The 16380-nt window shown below is 43.4% G+C and overlaps 1 protein-coding gene across 20 annotated transcripts in view; it reads left to right on the forward strand.

Moving 5' to 3' along the window:
* CADPS (calcium dependent secretion activator) overlaps nucleotides 1–16380 on the forward strand; it is a 210835-nt gene that overhangs the window by 104760 nt on the left and 89695 nt on the right. For 12 of the 20 annotated variants that reach the window (XM_025894702.2, XM_025894687.2, XM_025894706.2 and 9 more), the window contains exons 10-12: nucleotides 6779–6887; nucleotides 7981–8193; nucleotides 12309–12320. In XM_025894702.2, coding sequence (XP_025750487.1) covers nucleotides 6779–6887; nucleotides 7981–8193; nucleotides 12309–12320 — 334 coding nt within the window. The remainder of the gene's footprint in view (nucleotides 1–6778; nucleotides 6888–7980; nucleotides 8194–12308; nucleotides 12321–16380) is intronic. The other 8 variants (XM_025894704.2, XM_025894705.2, XM_025894689.2 and 5 more) reach the window with 1 other exon arrangement.

Consider the following 16380-nt stretch of genomic DNA (forward strand, 5'->3'; position numbering starts at 1 on the left):
GATTTATGATATGCGTGACCCAAATAAGTAGGAGGCTATTTGGAGAAACCTGTTGAGTACCTAGTCCAATAAACAAATGTGATCAGCAGGGACAGGTTAAGTGCTCATTTTGGACTCCACATGGGGTCAAAATGACCACAGAGATGGGCAAGTTAGTGTAGAGCAGCCACAGGAGATGCCTTCATCCCTCTTTCCTTTTGGAGACATTATGCACTGACCCTGTTCTTTGGCAGAGACTGAAGGATTGCTTTTCTCTGTATGTTTCCTTTATTATGTTCTGAAATGAAGTTAGAAGTGCTGTGGCACTCTGTGATTACCTGTAGAGCAACCGGTATTGCTTTTCCCTGAAAGACAATTCAGTCCTTTTAGATCAAGTTCTCAATTTTTTTTTTCCTGTGAACAAGGATTCTCCAAAGCAGAGAATCATCTTTCCTGACACGGTTTCTCCCATAAGTAAATCTGTTGACATTCTTCTGTGCAAGGGTTTGCAGGTTTGGATGTGGGTTCCCTTGTCTCTCTTAAGGAGCCTTTCCTTTGACCATTCAGTGTGGTTGCATTTGCTTCTCTAGTTTTCAGCTGCTATATATTCTTCAGCTTGCTGTGGAATCGAAGCTCTCAGAGTTATTCCATGTTTTCTCATGTTACTAGGTCTGTATTCGTCAGTTGGCATATCAGAGCAGAATTTGGCCAGAAAAGCAATTCATTTGAATAAGATGAGCAGACTTTTGCCCCCAGAGAGTCTCTCTAGCCCACCTCAGAAATTCCAGCTGCCACTGCAGCTTCTCTGTTATGTTACCGTTTGCTCAACATTTGGTGCAATGTAAAGTGTTCTGCCGTACATCAAATATAAACAAGAAACACTCTCTATGCAGTCCCTCAGATGTAGTTTGAGCATATTGAACATGTCAGCAGGCAATAAAGATGGAATAAAAATACTTTGCTGTCCGTATGTTTGTCATTTGCTTTTCATGCAATGCAAAGGATGGGTGCTGATACGAGCAGGGATTGGCAGTAAAGGTGTTGATGTCCAGGATGCTCTGAACTCTGCTAAACCACAGACAGAAAATAACCCCCACAGGAAGGTGAGCTGGCTCTGTTATGTAGAGAATGGACAAGGAGCAGCCCCTCTTTCAGGAGCTCGCTCATCCACACCAGGCTCCTGCCTGCAGCAGAGCTGAGACATGGAGTCCAAAGCATAAAGTCCCTTTGGGATATAATGGTCTGGTCAGTCCATGACAGTGCCAGGAGGTCAAGGCTATACATTTGGATGAATAACTGAATATTTTATTTCTGATCCCTTGTCTCTGTCCTTTACCTGTAGCATCTTCTGTTGCAGCCCTGTCTCCTCTCTGCTTGCTTTGCAGAGTAACCTCCTCCTCCTCCTGATCTTGTGCCCTCTCCTACCCCTCTCTCCCTGTTTCAAATGGACACAGCCTCGATACCTTCAGTGCTATTGGGTGGTACCACTCTGCCTTTTGGTACCAGCAGTTAGGAAATTCGTGGTAATAAATACTTAAACTCTTCATAACCATTTAAACAAGGCACAAAGGTGCCAAACTGCATGGGCGGCACCAGGGAGGAAGGTGTTGATGGCAGTTTGTCTCTTTTGTGTCAGCGATGCCTCGCCGGCATGAACGGAGGCTTTGCGCGCGTATGGAGGAAAAGGAGCTCTGCTGGGAGCGCTTCCACTGCTACTTGGCTTGTGTAAGCCCTGGGGAGAAGGGGAAAGGAGCAATAAGTGCCTTGTAATTTGGGTGGAATAATCCCTCGCACCTTCTGTGTCTGTGTAACTGCAAGGGTTATACAGGAGTGGAGTGATTTGTTTGGGTATAGTGGGTGTGAGCAGTTCCTTTGTGCCATTTCTAGACCTGAGCCTCACCTCTCCAGCACCTGCCTTGCTGGGTGGACTTGGCTCAACCCCTCGGGGAAGGTTTACAGCATGACATGGTTGGCAAAGCTGGTGTGTGTGCTCCTCCAGCACGAATCCATGCATTAAGAGGGGTTAGTTTTCCAAATGAATCGCAGTCCTCTCTGCATGCTGCCCACCCTTCTCGTAGACACCCTTCGAGATGAGCAGCAGAAGAGCAGAATACTGATTAGATGTAAATTACATGGCAGAGACTCGTTACTTGCCTAATTTTAAATCCTGAGATATGCAGTGTGAAAGTGATGGCAGAATATGGCCCTGAGCTTGGATGGAAATGGTCGGCAGCATCACAAGTGAGGAAAATGCTTCGTAAAGGCAACCGTAATGCCAGTGGCAGTGGTAAGCAAAAGCAATGGAGCTATTTAGGGCAAAGTTCTCCATGACTGGTTAGGAAAGAAAATGTACATCCATTGTGGATGTTTTAAGTGTTCCCTGAGTTGCTGTATCAGCTGCCTGAGCACAGCATACAAATTTCAACCAGTTTGCCAGTTAGACCCTTGATCATGCAAAGGCTGGGATTTTTGATAGCTGACAGAGCTTATATTAATTCTTTGCAAGGTCTAACGTGCTGTACTGGCAACAACACCATGGCTGGTTCTGGTGGGTTTGCTGGCTTTGCGATAGAAATTTCTTATAATGATTCTTAAGGGCAAGTGAATTAATTACACTGAGATTTCAGACTGAATCTGTTCTTCTCTTGTCATAACCCCATTTCTGTGCTCTGGCAGCATATGGGAAGTAACACTCCATGGTACCTGGATGACATGTCTGCTGTGTAGCTTGAAGCAGTTTTCAGCTGATTGTGTCTGATGGTGTTTGCAGAATGTTGTTGGAACCAGATCAACTCTCTACAGATTAAAACCAGTTGCAGTGTCTATGCCTGGATCTATTGTTCTAGTGACAGACCCCTAAACTCAGTATAATTTAGACTAACAGTGACAGTTCATGCTTTTAGCAAAACTCAGCTGAGTCGGGTTAAATTGAAATGAAGTAAGTGTTCGGTAACTCTGAATAACCACCAGAATTTGAAAATAGTTCAGCAGAATTGCAGTGTTGCACACCAGCAGTCCTAGACTGTGGTCCTCAAGCCAAGGTAAATGACCCATTGACTGGTCCCCATAATCATATTAAATCATGTTTTCGGTTAGACCCTTGCTGAAAACTAGGCATAGGTAGTGATTCTTGAGAAATCTTGAGTATGATGATACTTACAAAATGTCTGGAAACTGCTGGTTAAACAGATGCCACAGCCTGTTACATCTGCCTGTGATAGGTCCTGCACATCCCATCCATGCTCACGTGGGACACCTTCCCACCACGCAGCCCTACCCCAGGAGAGCACCCACACCTGCTTGAAGAAAGAAGTTGAGACAACTGCTATGTGCAATTTTTTAGAGCTGAATGGATGTGCTGAGATGTGAAATCTATGTTGTTTTCACTTTTTTTTTCTTTAAGCTGGATCATTTCCTCTGCTCATTTGTGTCAGGAAAGGGCTCGGGAGGCAACATACAGCTGCAACCAGAGGACAAGAGTCTGCCATCAAAGTGTAAAGCTGTATTACAGCTGGCAGTATCTTCGCACGGTTTCTCTCCCTTGGGACAAAATGCATGCTGTTAATCTAGGAAAGGTCCATTTAAGAATTTAACCCAAGTAGGGTGGCGTTGTGTCAACAGTGAGAAAGGGGGAGGCGAATGACTGAGCTCAGAGTGTGAGGCATGACAATTAACAGGTTTGAGCAGGATCCTGGGGAAAGCAGTGCTCGCTAGAGCAGGAGTCTCTGCTGGAGAAACAAGGACGAAGTCAGGACTGGTTAATGCATATCTACTGTATTTATTAATCAGTTGGATTATATAGCTGGTGACAGAATATGGTCAAGTGCCAAGAAAGTCAGATTTAATTTAGCAGCCTGGGAATACTGAACTTTGGCATTTGTCTCCCGCTCTCTTCTTCCCCTTTCCTGAATTTCTTTGTCTCTTTCTCTTTTCCCCCACTTCCTTTTCCTTATGTTCTTTTGTCTCAAATTATTTCTCAAAGCATTTTCCCTCTTTTGTAATGAACCAGCCAGGACTGCCTTGGATTAGTTCCCTTCTTTTAGTTTCGCTCAGTTCAGCTTCCTTAGATGCTCCTTTTCTGGCCCTCATCGAGTCCCTGGATGAAATCCCAGCTGCTTTGAGAGTTTGTCCCTCACTGGGCAGAGATTTTTCCTCTGTCTTCCTTCAGTTTCCTCTCTGTATCTGTGTTTTTTCCAATTACTCAAACCATTCATCTTGCCCGTCCCATCTGCTCGCTCGCTCTCATACTCAGCTATGGTTCAGTGTGAACTCAGCAGGCTGTAAGATTAATTTGTGCTATTAACTGTTTCACTTGTCTGGCCACTTCTGAGCTTCTACATAAAGGAGGCTCTGTAAAGCACAACATTTTAGAGGACTGATGAAAGGCAACTGCAATCTCCACTTGACCCTACAGTGCTGTTCAGCAGTGAAGCATAACCATGACATACCGAGTCTTCTAGAATCTCATTTTCTTGGGTTTTGCTTTACCACTGTTTGTAAATGGAAGGAGCCACGTTGCACCAGTAGCCATGGCACCAGCTTCTCTCTGACCCCAAGCAGTAAATGCTTTGGGCAGCAGGATAGGGCACACAGGCTGGTTAGCCAGTCCTTGAAGTCAGTATCTTGAGTTGTTGAGGTGCAGGCACTCTGCTTGGCACAGTTGGCACCTCTTCCAGAGGCCATCAATAGCCGTGTCCTCCTTCCAGCCTGATCCTAGCCTGCTCGTGCCAGCAGGCTCTGCAGCATTCCTGAGCTTGGGCTTTGCCCTTGAGCTATGTGAGTAGAGAAAGAAATATGAGGTGAACACAGGTGAGCCCTGGCTTACTACATGTTATAGACCAACTTGAAGGTTTGTCTTAGAGGTCTCTTCTACTAACAGTGTAGGGCATCTTCTTTAAAGGAAATCATGTGCATGCTAACAGGAGAGACCTCTGTCCCAGGATGGCTCCACCAGAGCCTACAGTCTACATCTGCCTTTTATGACCTTTAACATGAGAAGTACAAGCTCTGAGCATTACTGCTGTGTTGGTATGGTTGGCTATTTGATAGGGATGAAGAGTATTTTCTGGGTTCAAATAGGAGCGGAATTACTTTTATATGAAGAAGAGCCTGAAGTTCAGACCTTGTGTTCAGGGTCAGAGAAGCAGCAGCTGAACTACTGAATGAATTTTACCTGTTGCTGTAGAGCGTAGAGGAGAAGCAAAAAAAAACATTAGTGGTATTAATGTTTTCAATCAACATCAGCGTAATTAGCACTTATTTCAGGAATTGAATTTATCATGCAGTCTCTGAAGTTCTGGCTGTCTAACGCAGGGAAATCAAATCCTTACCTCTCAGATGAGATCTCCAGGAGTTTCTCATTAATCAAGTACGTTCCAAAGTTTCTCCAGGAGATGGCAGCAGTATACTGCAAGTACAACTGAATGAACACTGCAGGAGTCTGAATGTTGTGCTGTGGGGCACTGGGTTATTTTTAGATTTCTTCTTGTTAATCTTTTTAATTTTTGTGTTGCCGGTACGATGGTAGGCATGCAAAGTTCAGAGCATGGAATATGCACTGGTGTGCTCCTGCTATTGGTCTGTTACTTGTCAATCTTTCGTCAGTGCTGGTAGTTTTAAGGAGGATGCAAGATGCTTAAAGCATCACTTTTAGTCTTACTCCCACAAATGTGTTAATGATAGGGTTTATTCTTAGGTGGCTCTTGGAGCTGTTCCTGGAGGAAGGCACGGTGCAGGCAGGGCTGCTGGAGCAGGCTGGCAGTGAGCAGAAACCCATAGAGGGCAGCAATAAACCGAGCGGCGGCTGGGAGACACTGTGCCAGTAGATGGGTCTCCCGACTTAGATAAATTACATTTTATTAGCGATAGATGTCACCAAAATAAGGGCTGCATGTGTCTTTGTAGCCGAGAGATTTGGCTGGAGTTAGAGGGCAAAACCCTCAGCCCAGCCATGCTCCCACCTTTCAGGATGTCTCCCAACTTCCAAAAAATGACAAGCACGACTCTTTGCCACCCACTAGAGTTTAAAAGTTTCCTCCAGAGGTCAAGAAAATGTCCAGACGAATAAAATTACGTCAGGCATCCAGGATGTGACACAACCTTAACAAAGTCATTTGAAATCATTTGACAGTAAATTTCCCCGTGAGTTCCTAGCCTGGGGCACGGAGAATCCTCTCCTCTCCTCCTCCCTGGACGAGCCTCTCGCCGACCATCCAGATCGCAGCACGCCGAGTACACGCGGGGTCTTGATGCGGCCTGATGGGCTCCTAAAGGCGATTCGGGAGCCTGGCAGAGCCCCCGCAGCTGAGTCGGCTTCCGTCAAGAGCCTGACATTGAATGTATCGTGTCATGCAGATGGTACCTCAGAGGAGTGAGAGCTGCCATTTACAGCACTGATGACAACAACTGCCGAGATCAGTGGGATCTTAAGATTGCTTTAATATGACTGGCACCTAGCAATTTAGCTCACATTGTTTGTGACAGGGTGTCACTCTTGCACTTGTCTGGGGATGAATGATAGAGGGTTATAAACCGTGGAGCTTCCTCTTTTGGAGGAAATTAAACCGCTGTATGTACTGATGTGGAGAATTGGATGCCTGCCGCAGCAGGGTGTGTAAAGAGAGGTATTTGCAGAAGCCTGGTAAAAAGTTTAGTCTGTTTCATATGGGCAATGACCATCAAAATTACCCCACCACCCCCAGCCCCTGCAAACGTGCTGTCAGCGCGCAGCGTTTGTAAGCGCTTTGGATTGCCTTGTGCTGACCGCACGGTGCCATCTTAGCTTTGTGATTTCCTTCAGGTTAGCCAATATACATTTGCTATGTGCAGCTACCGGGAGAAAAAAGCTGAACCTCAAGAGCTGCTGCAGCTCGACGGATACACTGTGGACTACACGGACCCACAGCCAGGTACGGGGCTGACGGGTCCCTCTGCGCCCGCGGGTGCTTGGCTCACCACACGTGCAGCTCCCCAACAGGAGTCTTCTCTCTCTCTCTCTCTCCCTGCCTGCAGCTGAACTGTGATCAGCATTATTCTAAATATGTTTGTGTTTATACTGATCATTAGCTATGCATGACTTTACTATAAATAGATCCAAGGAACTGTGCTAAGAGTTGCACCAGAGGAGAGAAAGACTCGTCTCTTCTGGGGAGCCTAAGTGAATTAAACGTGTAAATCCCAATGAAATTTGATTGTGAACTGAATGCTCAAACTCAGTAGTGATTCTAACCTGTGCCTTCAGCTTATATTCCCTAAATTAAAGATTAACAGCTGTGCCTGTCTTTATTGTAGAAAATATTTATGGGACCAAGCCAGCAGTTTTGCTTGCCCCATTCTCTCTCTGATGGATATCAGCATGTGGAAGGGGCAGGGACAAAAAGGGCTGGTACTTGGAGGTACCTGTTGAATGGTGAGACCCTTCTCCAAATGGAAGAGGGTCCAAGTAGACTTTTATTTCAGCGGGGCAACACACTGGGTGTGGTGATCCTCCCCATGCCCTGGATAAGGGTATCCCCAGAGGAGACGAAGAAAGGCACGGTAGGTTGGTTGTCAAGACCTTTATTCCAGGTTAACGGTCATGTTATGGAGATGGGAAGATGTGTGCCAAATCAGGGAAAAGGCAGAAATAAGGGCATCATCCAAGCACCTTTTGTGCACTGTAAGCACTGATGCATTTGGTCTAATGGGGAACCTCCCACCACATCCCTTCAAAACCCATTTTTAATTGGGCTCCAGTGCTGCAACTCAAATGGGACCTGCACAGATGGGGCTGTAGGTGAGAGAAGCAATTAATCCAAGAGTGTCAGGGCATGTTTTAGTAATCGGAGTACAGGATGGTGGGCTGTCTTTCAGGTGAGTTTGATGCAAGGGAGGGGACTGAGCTGGGAGCAGCATGGAGCTGGCTGAGGTGACACCCAAGCAGTGGTGGGGTGGGCAGCTGGGGAGATCCCCTAGCTGACCTCAAAGTCTGTGAAACTGCATTGTCACTTCCTTTCCTGCCAGGTTTGGATGGCGGCAGAACGTTCTTCAACGCTGTGAAGGAAGGAGACACAGTGATTTTTGCAAGTGACGATGAACAGGACCGTATCCTGTGGGTCCAAGCCATGTACCGAGCCACCGGCCAGTCTCACAAACCTGTACCGCCTACCCAAGTGCAAAAGCTAAATGCTAAAGGAGGAAATGTACCCCAGATAGATGCCCCAATCTCTCAATTTTGTAAGTAAATAAGTTCTCCTAGAAAGCAGAAGTCTTTGATGGAAAGATTTTCTGCACTGATCAATATTCGCGCACATGTTTCTGATTTCAAAATGAAATGTTTTTTCATTATCATTAAGCTGCTTTTTACATCAGTAGATCCAGAAGCAGTTAACCTGTGTGTTTAGCACAACCAAACCCAAGAAACAATATTCCTTGGGGAACTTGTCAATGGGTATTTTAAAGTGCAATACTTGATGGAGGAGAGAGACTGGGATCTGAGAGCCTGAGACCCAGCTTGCTTTTCACAGACACGCGTCTTACCCCCACACAATAAACTGCACACCCAGATCAGAGTGATTCATTAGTGCCATTAGCTGTCTATCAAATGCATCACGTGCCCAGAACTACAGGTGCAAATCTTGCAAGTATGAAATGCACACACAAAAAGAGGTCTCCTGTTGAATATTCAACTGTAGGAAAACATATGGTATTTTTAACAGGTTGCTTTGCAGGCCAGTTAGATGTGAATTTAGAGCAATCATCTTTTAAGTCGTAGCTATGCTGCATGTCCTGTGCAGTTATACCCAGTTTGCTTCATTTGAAATTTAGAGCAATTTCTTTTGTCTTGCAAATGTAATTTGATTATAAACCACACAAATGCCTCCTCACTCATTTTTCTTGAAGGTCTCAATCACACGTCTGCAGCCCCTTTGTTATGTAACATACAGCAGTTCTTGTTAGCTTCAGCAAAAATTAAGAATTATATCATTAAATATAAGTAAGGAAAAGTGGTAAATCTTAAAGAATTCTCCTAATTAAAGCAGATTTTAACATTTTAAAATAGTCTTTCTAAAGCAGTTATGGAGTATATTGTTACAAGGAACTCAGAAAATCTGCCCTTTGCTTGTCAATAGCATTTATATTTGTCTTTTATATTTGTTTGACTTTTTCATATTGGTGTTTATAGAAAATAATAGTGCAAGACATACAGCTATACAACCAACGTTACAGCAGAAAACCTCTGCTTGATGCTTTTTAATTTTTTGTACTCTCCACATGCCTGCATATTTTGGCCTCCCTTCTGTCTTGCGTTGCTGCTGCTGTGAGTGAGATGTAGTGTGATGCAGCGCGGTAAACCTGCAGTGAGTGTTTCAATTTCAGTGGCCCTCATCCTCCTTATCCCAGTCAGGTCACTGACTTTGGGAGTGCAAGGTGTAAAGAACTGGGGTTGGGAAGGAAGGGCGCCTCTCAGAAAGTCAAAATGGGAGGTAGGAATTGGCCTCTTGTAAGTGGGACATTTACTGGCTGTAATTAGCCTCTAGCCTGGTTGAGTTGTGCTGACCTGAGACTGCATCCCAGAGATTTTATGTCCCTCTGCCCAGAGTGTTTAATCAAAGAATTCTTGGAAATAGCAGGCATGGGTCCTTCTACTGCTGCTTTTTTACATGCTGAAAGCCTTCAAAGCCTAGCAAAGGAGAGCAGCAGAGGGATGCTGCTTGTGGCTCCCTTTCTTAACAAGTGATGCTGAAGGATGCTCGTAGCTGTGGGGTTGGTGCTCAGAGGATACACTCCTGCTTATCCCAGCATGATTCCTGTGGAGTAAGATGAGAACAGAGAACATCAAACTAGGGAAGCACCTTTCCCTTCAGTTGTTTCCCATCCCTGCAGACATCAGGCCTGGAGATTTTTTTCTGCTGGGTAGATTCCTGATGTTTACAGAGTTTTCACTTTGTCGCACCATTATGTTGGTGGGCAAAGGTAAGGCTTGTGTTCCCAAACACATCGTAGTAGCTGTAGCAAAATCTGCCAGGAATTTGAGGAGGAAAAGGGAATGCCCAGGGCTGTGGACATTTGAGTGTGATGTCTCCATGTACAGCCAAGCGCTGTGTGCATGGGAGAGCTGAACCCCTCTGCTTAAGAGTACCTGGGGTGGAGAAGGGGCATCTTGCCTGTCCTAGCCCTTGACAGGAAGCAGGGAGGTCAGTAGCTGAGCCCAGGAGTCCTCTCTGCAGCCCACAGCCCACAGCCCAGCACATCCATCAGAGCCTTGTGCTGCTCATAGTCCTGCAGACTCTATCAGCCCGACTGTGCTCAGAGCTAGAGAAATGCCACAGGTCTGACCTTGTTTTTCCATCTCACTCGCCTGCCAGGAGGCAGGGATCCTTCATCCTTGTTTCTGGTGAAAACAGCCAAGATTTCACTCCCTGGTTCCTCCAGGGTATCCTAGGGGGTCAGGATCTGACCTCAGTTTCTCTCACTTGTTCTCATGCTAATGCCAGCTCCAAATCTGGATCATTTTGCTTTTTATAACACCACCACCCTCTTTCCACCCACAATGTATTTTTCGAGAAGCTGGACGGCTTCAGGCTCCCCTTTTTGCTGCAAGCACTGAGAAACCCTCTTGGCTGTGTTGTGCCAAAGCCTGGAAGAGAGAAACTGGTCTGCTCATCAGTCCATCAGTTTGATGATGACTTGCTACCTCAGCATCCTCTGGGCTAGTGTGTTTTGACCTTGGTCTTCCTTCGTCCTCCTCCTCCTTTGAATCTAGATTCCTCTGACAGGTTTTTGTGCACATCCTACAAGAGGAGTAGGGCAACATGCCATAGTACACCTTCATCTCAACAGCAAAGGCTGCTCATTTTTCATACTTCAATGTCTGTACATGGCAATGCTCATTGCAAAAGTCATTGGGTGCAGCAGTTAAATAATCCAGAGCAGGAGTGAACCATGCATGCTATGATGGCTTGTCGGGACTCTTAAATGCACAAATACATATCTCAGCTCCTTCAGTCTTGAAATTCAAACATATCAAGTATTGCATTTTTAAAAGGGTCTTGGTTTGTTATTGGGTTTTTTCGGCTTGGGTATTTTGGTTTGGGGTTTGTTTTTTTTTTTTTTTTTTTTTTTTTTTTTGCCTGCAGAAAGGTAAGGACTTTTGCGAAACATTTTATTCTTGTACATTTATCTTTATACCTGTCATTTTTTTTTGTGCTTATTAGAGGCTATGGTGAATGAGGATGTGCAAAGAAGTAAATGTTAAGCCATTTGACGAGTAACTGTTGTTACAGCTTTCATGTCGTAGCAGTCCAAGACAGCTCATGCGCATGCATGCACACGCAGACAAAATCCAGCCCTCCACGCCTGGCATGGAGCTGTCTGTCACACAGAAACTTGGGAAGGACATATCTTGCTCTTTGGGAAACTTGGGAGAAATAGTGAATTCACTTGGTTCCCCCCTCTTTTGACTTAGTAGATACAAAGATAGAGCAGCATTCAAATTCTCATCCACAGTTTGATGGCAGCGCTTGAGTTGGAAGCAATCAGACAGCTCCGAACCAGGGTGGAGTTTATTTTATTTGCTATTTAAGTACTGAAAAAAAAAATAGATCCTGCTATTCATTAATTTTTGTATGACTCTATAATTCCTTTTATGTGGGTGAACAATACCTGTTAAAGTGAAAAGTTTTGCTTTTTTTTGTTTTGCTACAATTTCAAAGAAAAACTCCATTCACGCAAAGCTGTGCTTTTCTCCAGTGTTCGCATTATAAAAGAAAAAAACCCAAACTGTTCTTGTTTACTGTTGAAACCATGCACAGTATTATAGTCAATAATGCTGCCAATACATATTACACCTTTTGGCAATATTTAAGCTTCATAAAAGTGGTCACTTGTCTGAAAGCGCCAATCTTTGTTTGTTCTGTGTTAGTGATGCATCAAACAAAATTCCCAAACATGCTCAACGTTCTTTTTTTTCCGAAACCCTTTTCTTTTTAACATGAAAGATTGGTCCGTACTTGTTTTATGTATCACTTGTGGTTATATTTAATTTTTTAATGTCTGTTTATATTTAATAACTGTTAATCACACCATATACAAAGAGTTGGTTGTTTTGAGAATTTGTGATGATTTGTTCCCCCATAATAAGTAGCGAGGTTTATTGAGCTGCTTAAGAAATTTTCAGCTATAAGTGGTTTTCTTTTTGGTTGGTTTGATTTTCTTTAAGTTTCTTTTTCATTCTTTGCTTGAACCCAAATATTTAGCTCCTAGGTTAGGGCTCCTGTCTGCTTTCCTGAGCCTTGTTGCTAGTCTTTATGTTATTCTGGTTTGTTCCTTCTTACCCTGCTAACTTCTAGCTGGACTCAAGGGTAAGTGCTTCCCTGTAGCTAGCACAGCTCAGATAATCAGGCTAGATTATCTGACGTATGCAATGTGCTTTTTTTTTTTTCTCTTAAATCTTTCTCATGTTTAGATTTTGTAGTACAAACTTTCCATGTTATTTTCCTGAATTGAGGTTTGAAATGTAAGTTTCCATACTGAAATTGGGATGCATGTGATGTTTGCATAATTGCCTTCTCTCCCTGGCTTTCACATTGGCATCAAGTGATCCTCTTAGTAAAGCCAATCATTAACATTTCTATTTTTCATTCCAAGATGTAAATATTAATTAACATCACAATAAAACTGTAAATAATACCTTCTTTTGTTTCATGGAATTTACATCTAGTTGACTGCTTCCTGCCTGAAAACAGATCATTTTGCACTCTGACAATATCCTTTCTCTCCGTGCCGATGATTAGCTTGGTGCAGCGCACCAGAGTGCGGGGCTAACCATGGACACCTAAGGGTGTAGCAAGGTAGGGCAGGAGACCCCAAGAGACCTAGACAAGGTGCAGGACTCCAGAGGAGACCCCCAAAAACCCCTCCACGCATGCCCTGTGAAAACAAGCCTGAGTCATCGAGGTTTGATAGTTCCCTCTCCCATAAACTCATTAGGGGATGATTTCAGCAGCAAGTGGCAGCTCTCTGGGTCACCCCAGATTTGGAGATGCTGGCCCACTCAGACCTAAATGCATTTGTCATGGAGGGGTGCTGCTGTTCCCCCAAATTATCATAAATTAATCTTTTAGCATGGGTCTCAGTCACCAATCAAAGCCATGCTTGTCAAAGCACAAGCCAGGGGGATTGCTATTTTACCTTTTCCCACTGGAATACCTACTCTGAAAAATATAAAAGCCCAAACTTGTGCTGTAAGACAGCTTTTCCTCAGTCTTTGTTCAGTCCTAAGTACACCCAGTACAAATCCTTTATTGGTGTTAAAAGCTTCTTCTCTAATATCTGGTGAGTGCCTGCTTTCCTTAGGAGGGAATAGCATCAGTGGGTCATGAGAGCTGGCAAATATGTATCCGGAGTATCTGAATGCAATTATGAGAAGGAACAGGCGGTGTCATCCCTCCTGGCCATCAAACAAGACTCCTTTTTTCCTTCTTGCTCCTTTTGTTTCTTCTTTCTTCTTTTTTTCCTATGTGTGAGTATGTGCGTGTGTGTATAAGTATCCCCCTGGGTATAGCAGGCAGAATTCCTTCTCAGCAGACACTTTCTTTTTTCTTTCTTTATTTTGTTTTCTAAATGTTTGGATTTCCAAAGAGGATTCTTATCAGACTTTACCTCAAAAAAATGCACAAAAGTTTAATTTGAATGAAATACAGATTTTTGCCACTTTGAAAGAAAGAAAGAAAGAGTGAATGAATGAATGAACTTGATTTTGGCAACATTACATGTATTTGCACTACTATGCATTGCTATCCTATTAGATTATTAGTTTTGTGCTTTAATTGCTTTATTTTTTTTTTAGATAGTTAGAGATATCATGAGAACGCTGCTGTGTCTTCTGTATTGTCAACTTGCAGATGCTTCATTGCAGGAATGCAGAATTAAAATGTTAAATCAGTTCTCACGTAATTTGCATGAATTTAAAACTAGCCTGTAAATCACTTCTACGTGCTTTAAGAAGCCTGGGACTCTAACTTATGAAATACAAATTCACGGGTTTCTGCAGTCATCCAATTCAAAATATTTTTAAATAGTTATAAAAATGCTGTGAAACAATGTTTTGTACTCTAAATAGTTGTTCTAAAACTGTGTTTTTGACTTGCCACACAAGGAATTATGTAAGTTCATACTACAAATTCTTATTCATTTAATGACCAAGCATTAGATAACTTAGATTGCAGTTCAGTGCCTGGTGTGTCTGGTGATTTACAGGAACATTCATAATAATTTATTAAAATTGTAACTCAAGCAGAAAAGAATTTGTTTACAGCAGGGGAAAAAGCCATAAACCACAGAAATAAACAGGCAATTAAATTTAAAACTATCTTCTAACATGGAATAATATGGAAGGGAAAAGAAAGAGCTCTTTGCTCTGCAGCTGAGAGGCGAGTTGAGGCTGCTGCAGCGGCCGCAGCTCCGCGCAGGGAGGAGGTTTGGGGAGGAGGTTTGCAGAGCCCTGTGCACACACACACACACACACATAGCACTTCTCAGAGGTGGCAATGTCGCAGTGCGTGGCAAGGAGGGGACTTGCTAAGTCACCAGCCAGCACTGCCAGCAGCTCACTCACAATCCACCTGGCAATTTCCTGGTGCAGGGGCTTAGTTTCTCCCCCCCAGAACACTGGTGTTTGCTGGTGAAGCCTCTTGCTCCACACAGCCAGACAAAATGAGGCTCTCAGGCACTTCCCTGGGTGTTTCTGTAGCGAGTCACAGTCCAAGTGTGTCCGTGAGCTCTCATATAGTGGTGAGAACACGAGGGGACCCCGCTGCCCCTGGGAGTGGGCGGTGGGTCGCGGTGGGCACACAGTCACCCACCACCGCGGTGCATTCCGGCACCGTGCAGCCTGGAAAACTTCTCCTGCTTTGCCCAGCCAGGCCAGTGAGGAGTTTTCTAGAAATATCTGTAAATGAATAGCTGCCATCAATCATTGTCATTCCTTTATTTCATGTCTCCTGATGAGGTTGACTAGTGTCATTGTTTGTTACTGTCCAAACCACATCTTCATTCTTGTAATGTCAAGCAGATATGACAAGCACACATTTTCCAGATGAGTAAGATACAAAGTCACCTTTTAATTTACAGTTGTTTGATTTTTTTGTTTGTTTGTTGGAATTTTATTGGTTATTTTTATAAGCAAAAGCGTTGTAAAATTTACTGGATGTTCAGTTGCCTTTGATACTAAAACAAAGTCACTCATTATCGAAAAGAAATAAATCTGGAGTAAGAAATTCTTACAATAAAATGGCTACCTAAAGCCTTTTATAACAAGAATTCTTTTATGGAGCTTGTCCCCCACTATTAACTTCACAGCTCTCAAAGCAAAATCTGCCAAAATTATTGCTGGAGCAAAAGAAATGCAGAGGGCAGGGAAATACATTTTTAAAAAAGAATGAAAGATTTGACCATTTTGTCTCTTCCTTTTTAAATAACAGTTAGATATAGAGAAATACAGCCCTCAGAGAACCAAACAGTGGGACAGTCCTTTGGTTTTCATTATTCTTGTTGTTGTTGAAATCTTTGTGTTCCTGACACTGGTAGATTTTTAAGACTGATTTCAAACACTTGTAGGAAGGGGTTGTGTGACAGGGGGTTAGTTAATGAAGTCAGCGTAAAATGCAAACTGGATAAAAACGAACAAAATAAACCTGGCAGTATTAAAAGAAGGCAGTAATGTAGAGACCAAGTGTGATACAAAAGGCCAAAGTCTGCAGTTTTCCAGAAGAAAGGTTCGTGGAGCCTGTGCTGCCCATGTCCCTCCTCTGGCAGCCTCCCTCCCGAGACCACCATCAAACACCTTTCAGCTGCAGTTGTGTGGAGCTTGTCTAAATATGTAAGATAACTTTTGTGGGCCTGCAGCAGCATTTCTGCTGGAGCCCCGAACAAAGAAGCACTAGCGAGCTTGGCACGGCACCTTGGGAAGGGATTGCAAATTACTGGAGCATCATATAACTTTCTTTCTTTGGTTTCTCCTTCCTTTTTAGCTAGAATAACAGAGCAGGGTCAAAAAAGCAGCCGTATTTGACTGAAACAATTAATTTAAAGTACTTACAAATTGGCTGTACAGTTTGGGTGTGAATATTAGCCATTCTCGTTTTGTACTTTGTTTAAGATCACATGCAAACTGTACAGGCCATTTTGAAAGAAGGTAAATTAGACGTAAACTTATTTCAAATGCAGATGTTGGCATTATTTTAAATTGCAGATATGTGTCTGAAGTGGGGTAATAATATATTTAGATCTGTTCTTTTTTTGTTTGTGTATTGCCTAGGAAGTTTAATGTTTTGGGAAAATTCGATTCCTGAATTTCATTTTTAAAAATGAGTCCATTGGAAAAATCAAAATTCAAAAAGAAACTGTAAGGTGCATGGGGTG

This window comes from Manacus vitellinus, unplaced genomic scaffold, assembly GCF_001715985.3.
Source record: "Manacus vitellinus isolate BGI_N305 unplaced genomic scaffold, ASM171598v3 scaffold_14_pilon, whole genome shotgun sequence".
Lineage (NCBI taxonomy): Eukaryota > Metazoa > Chordata > Aves > Passeriformes > Pipridae > Manacus > Manacus vitellinus.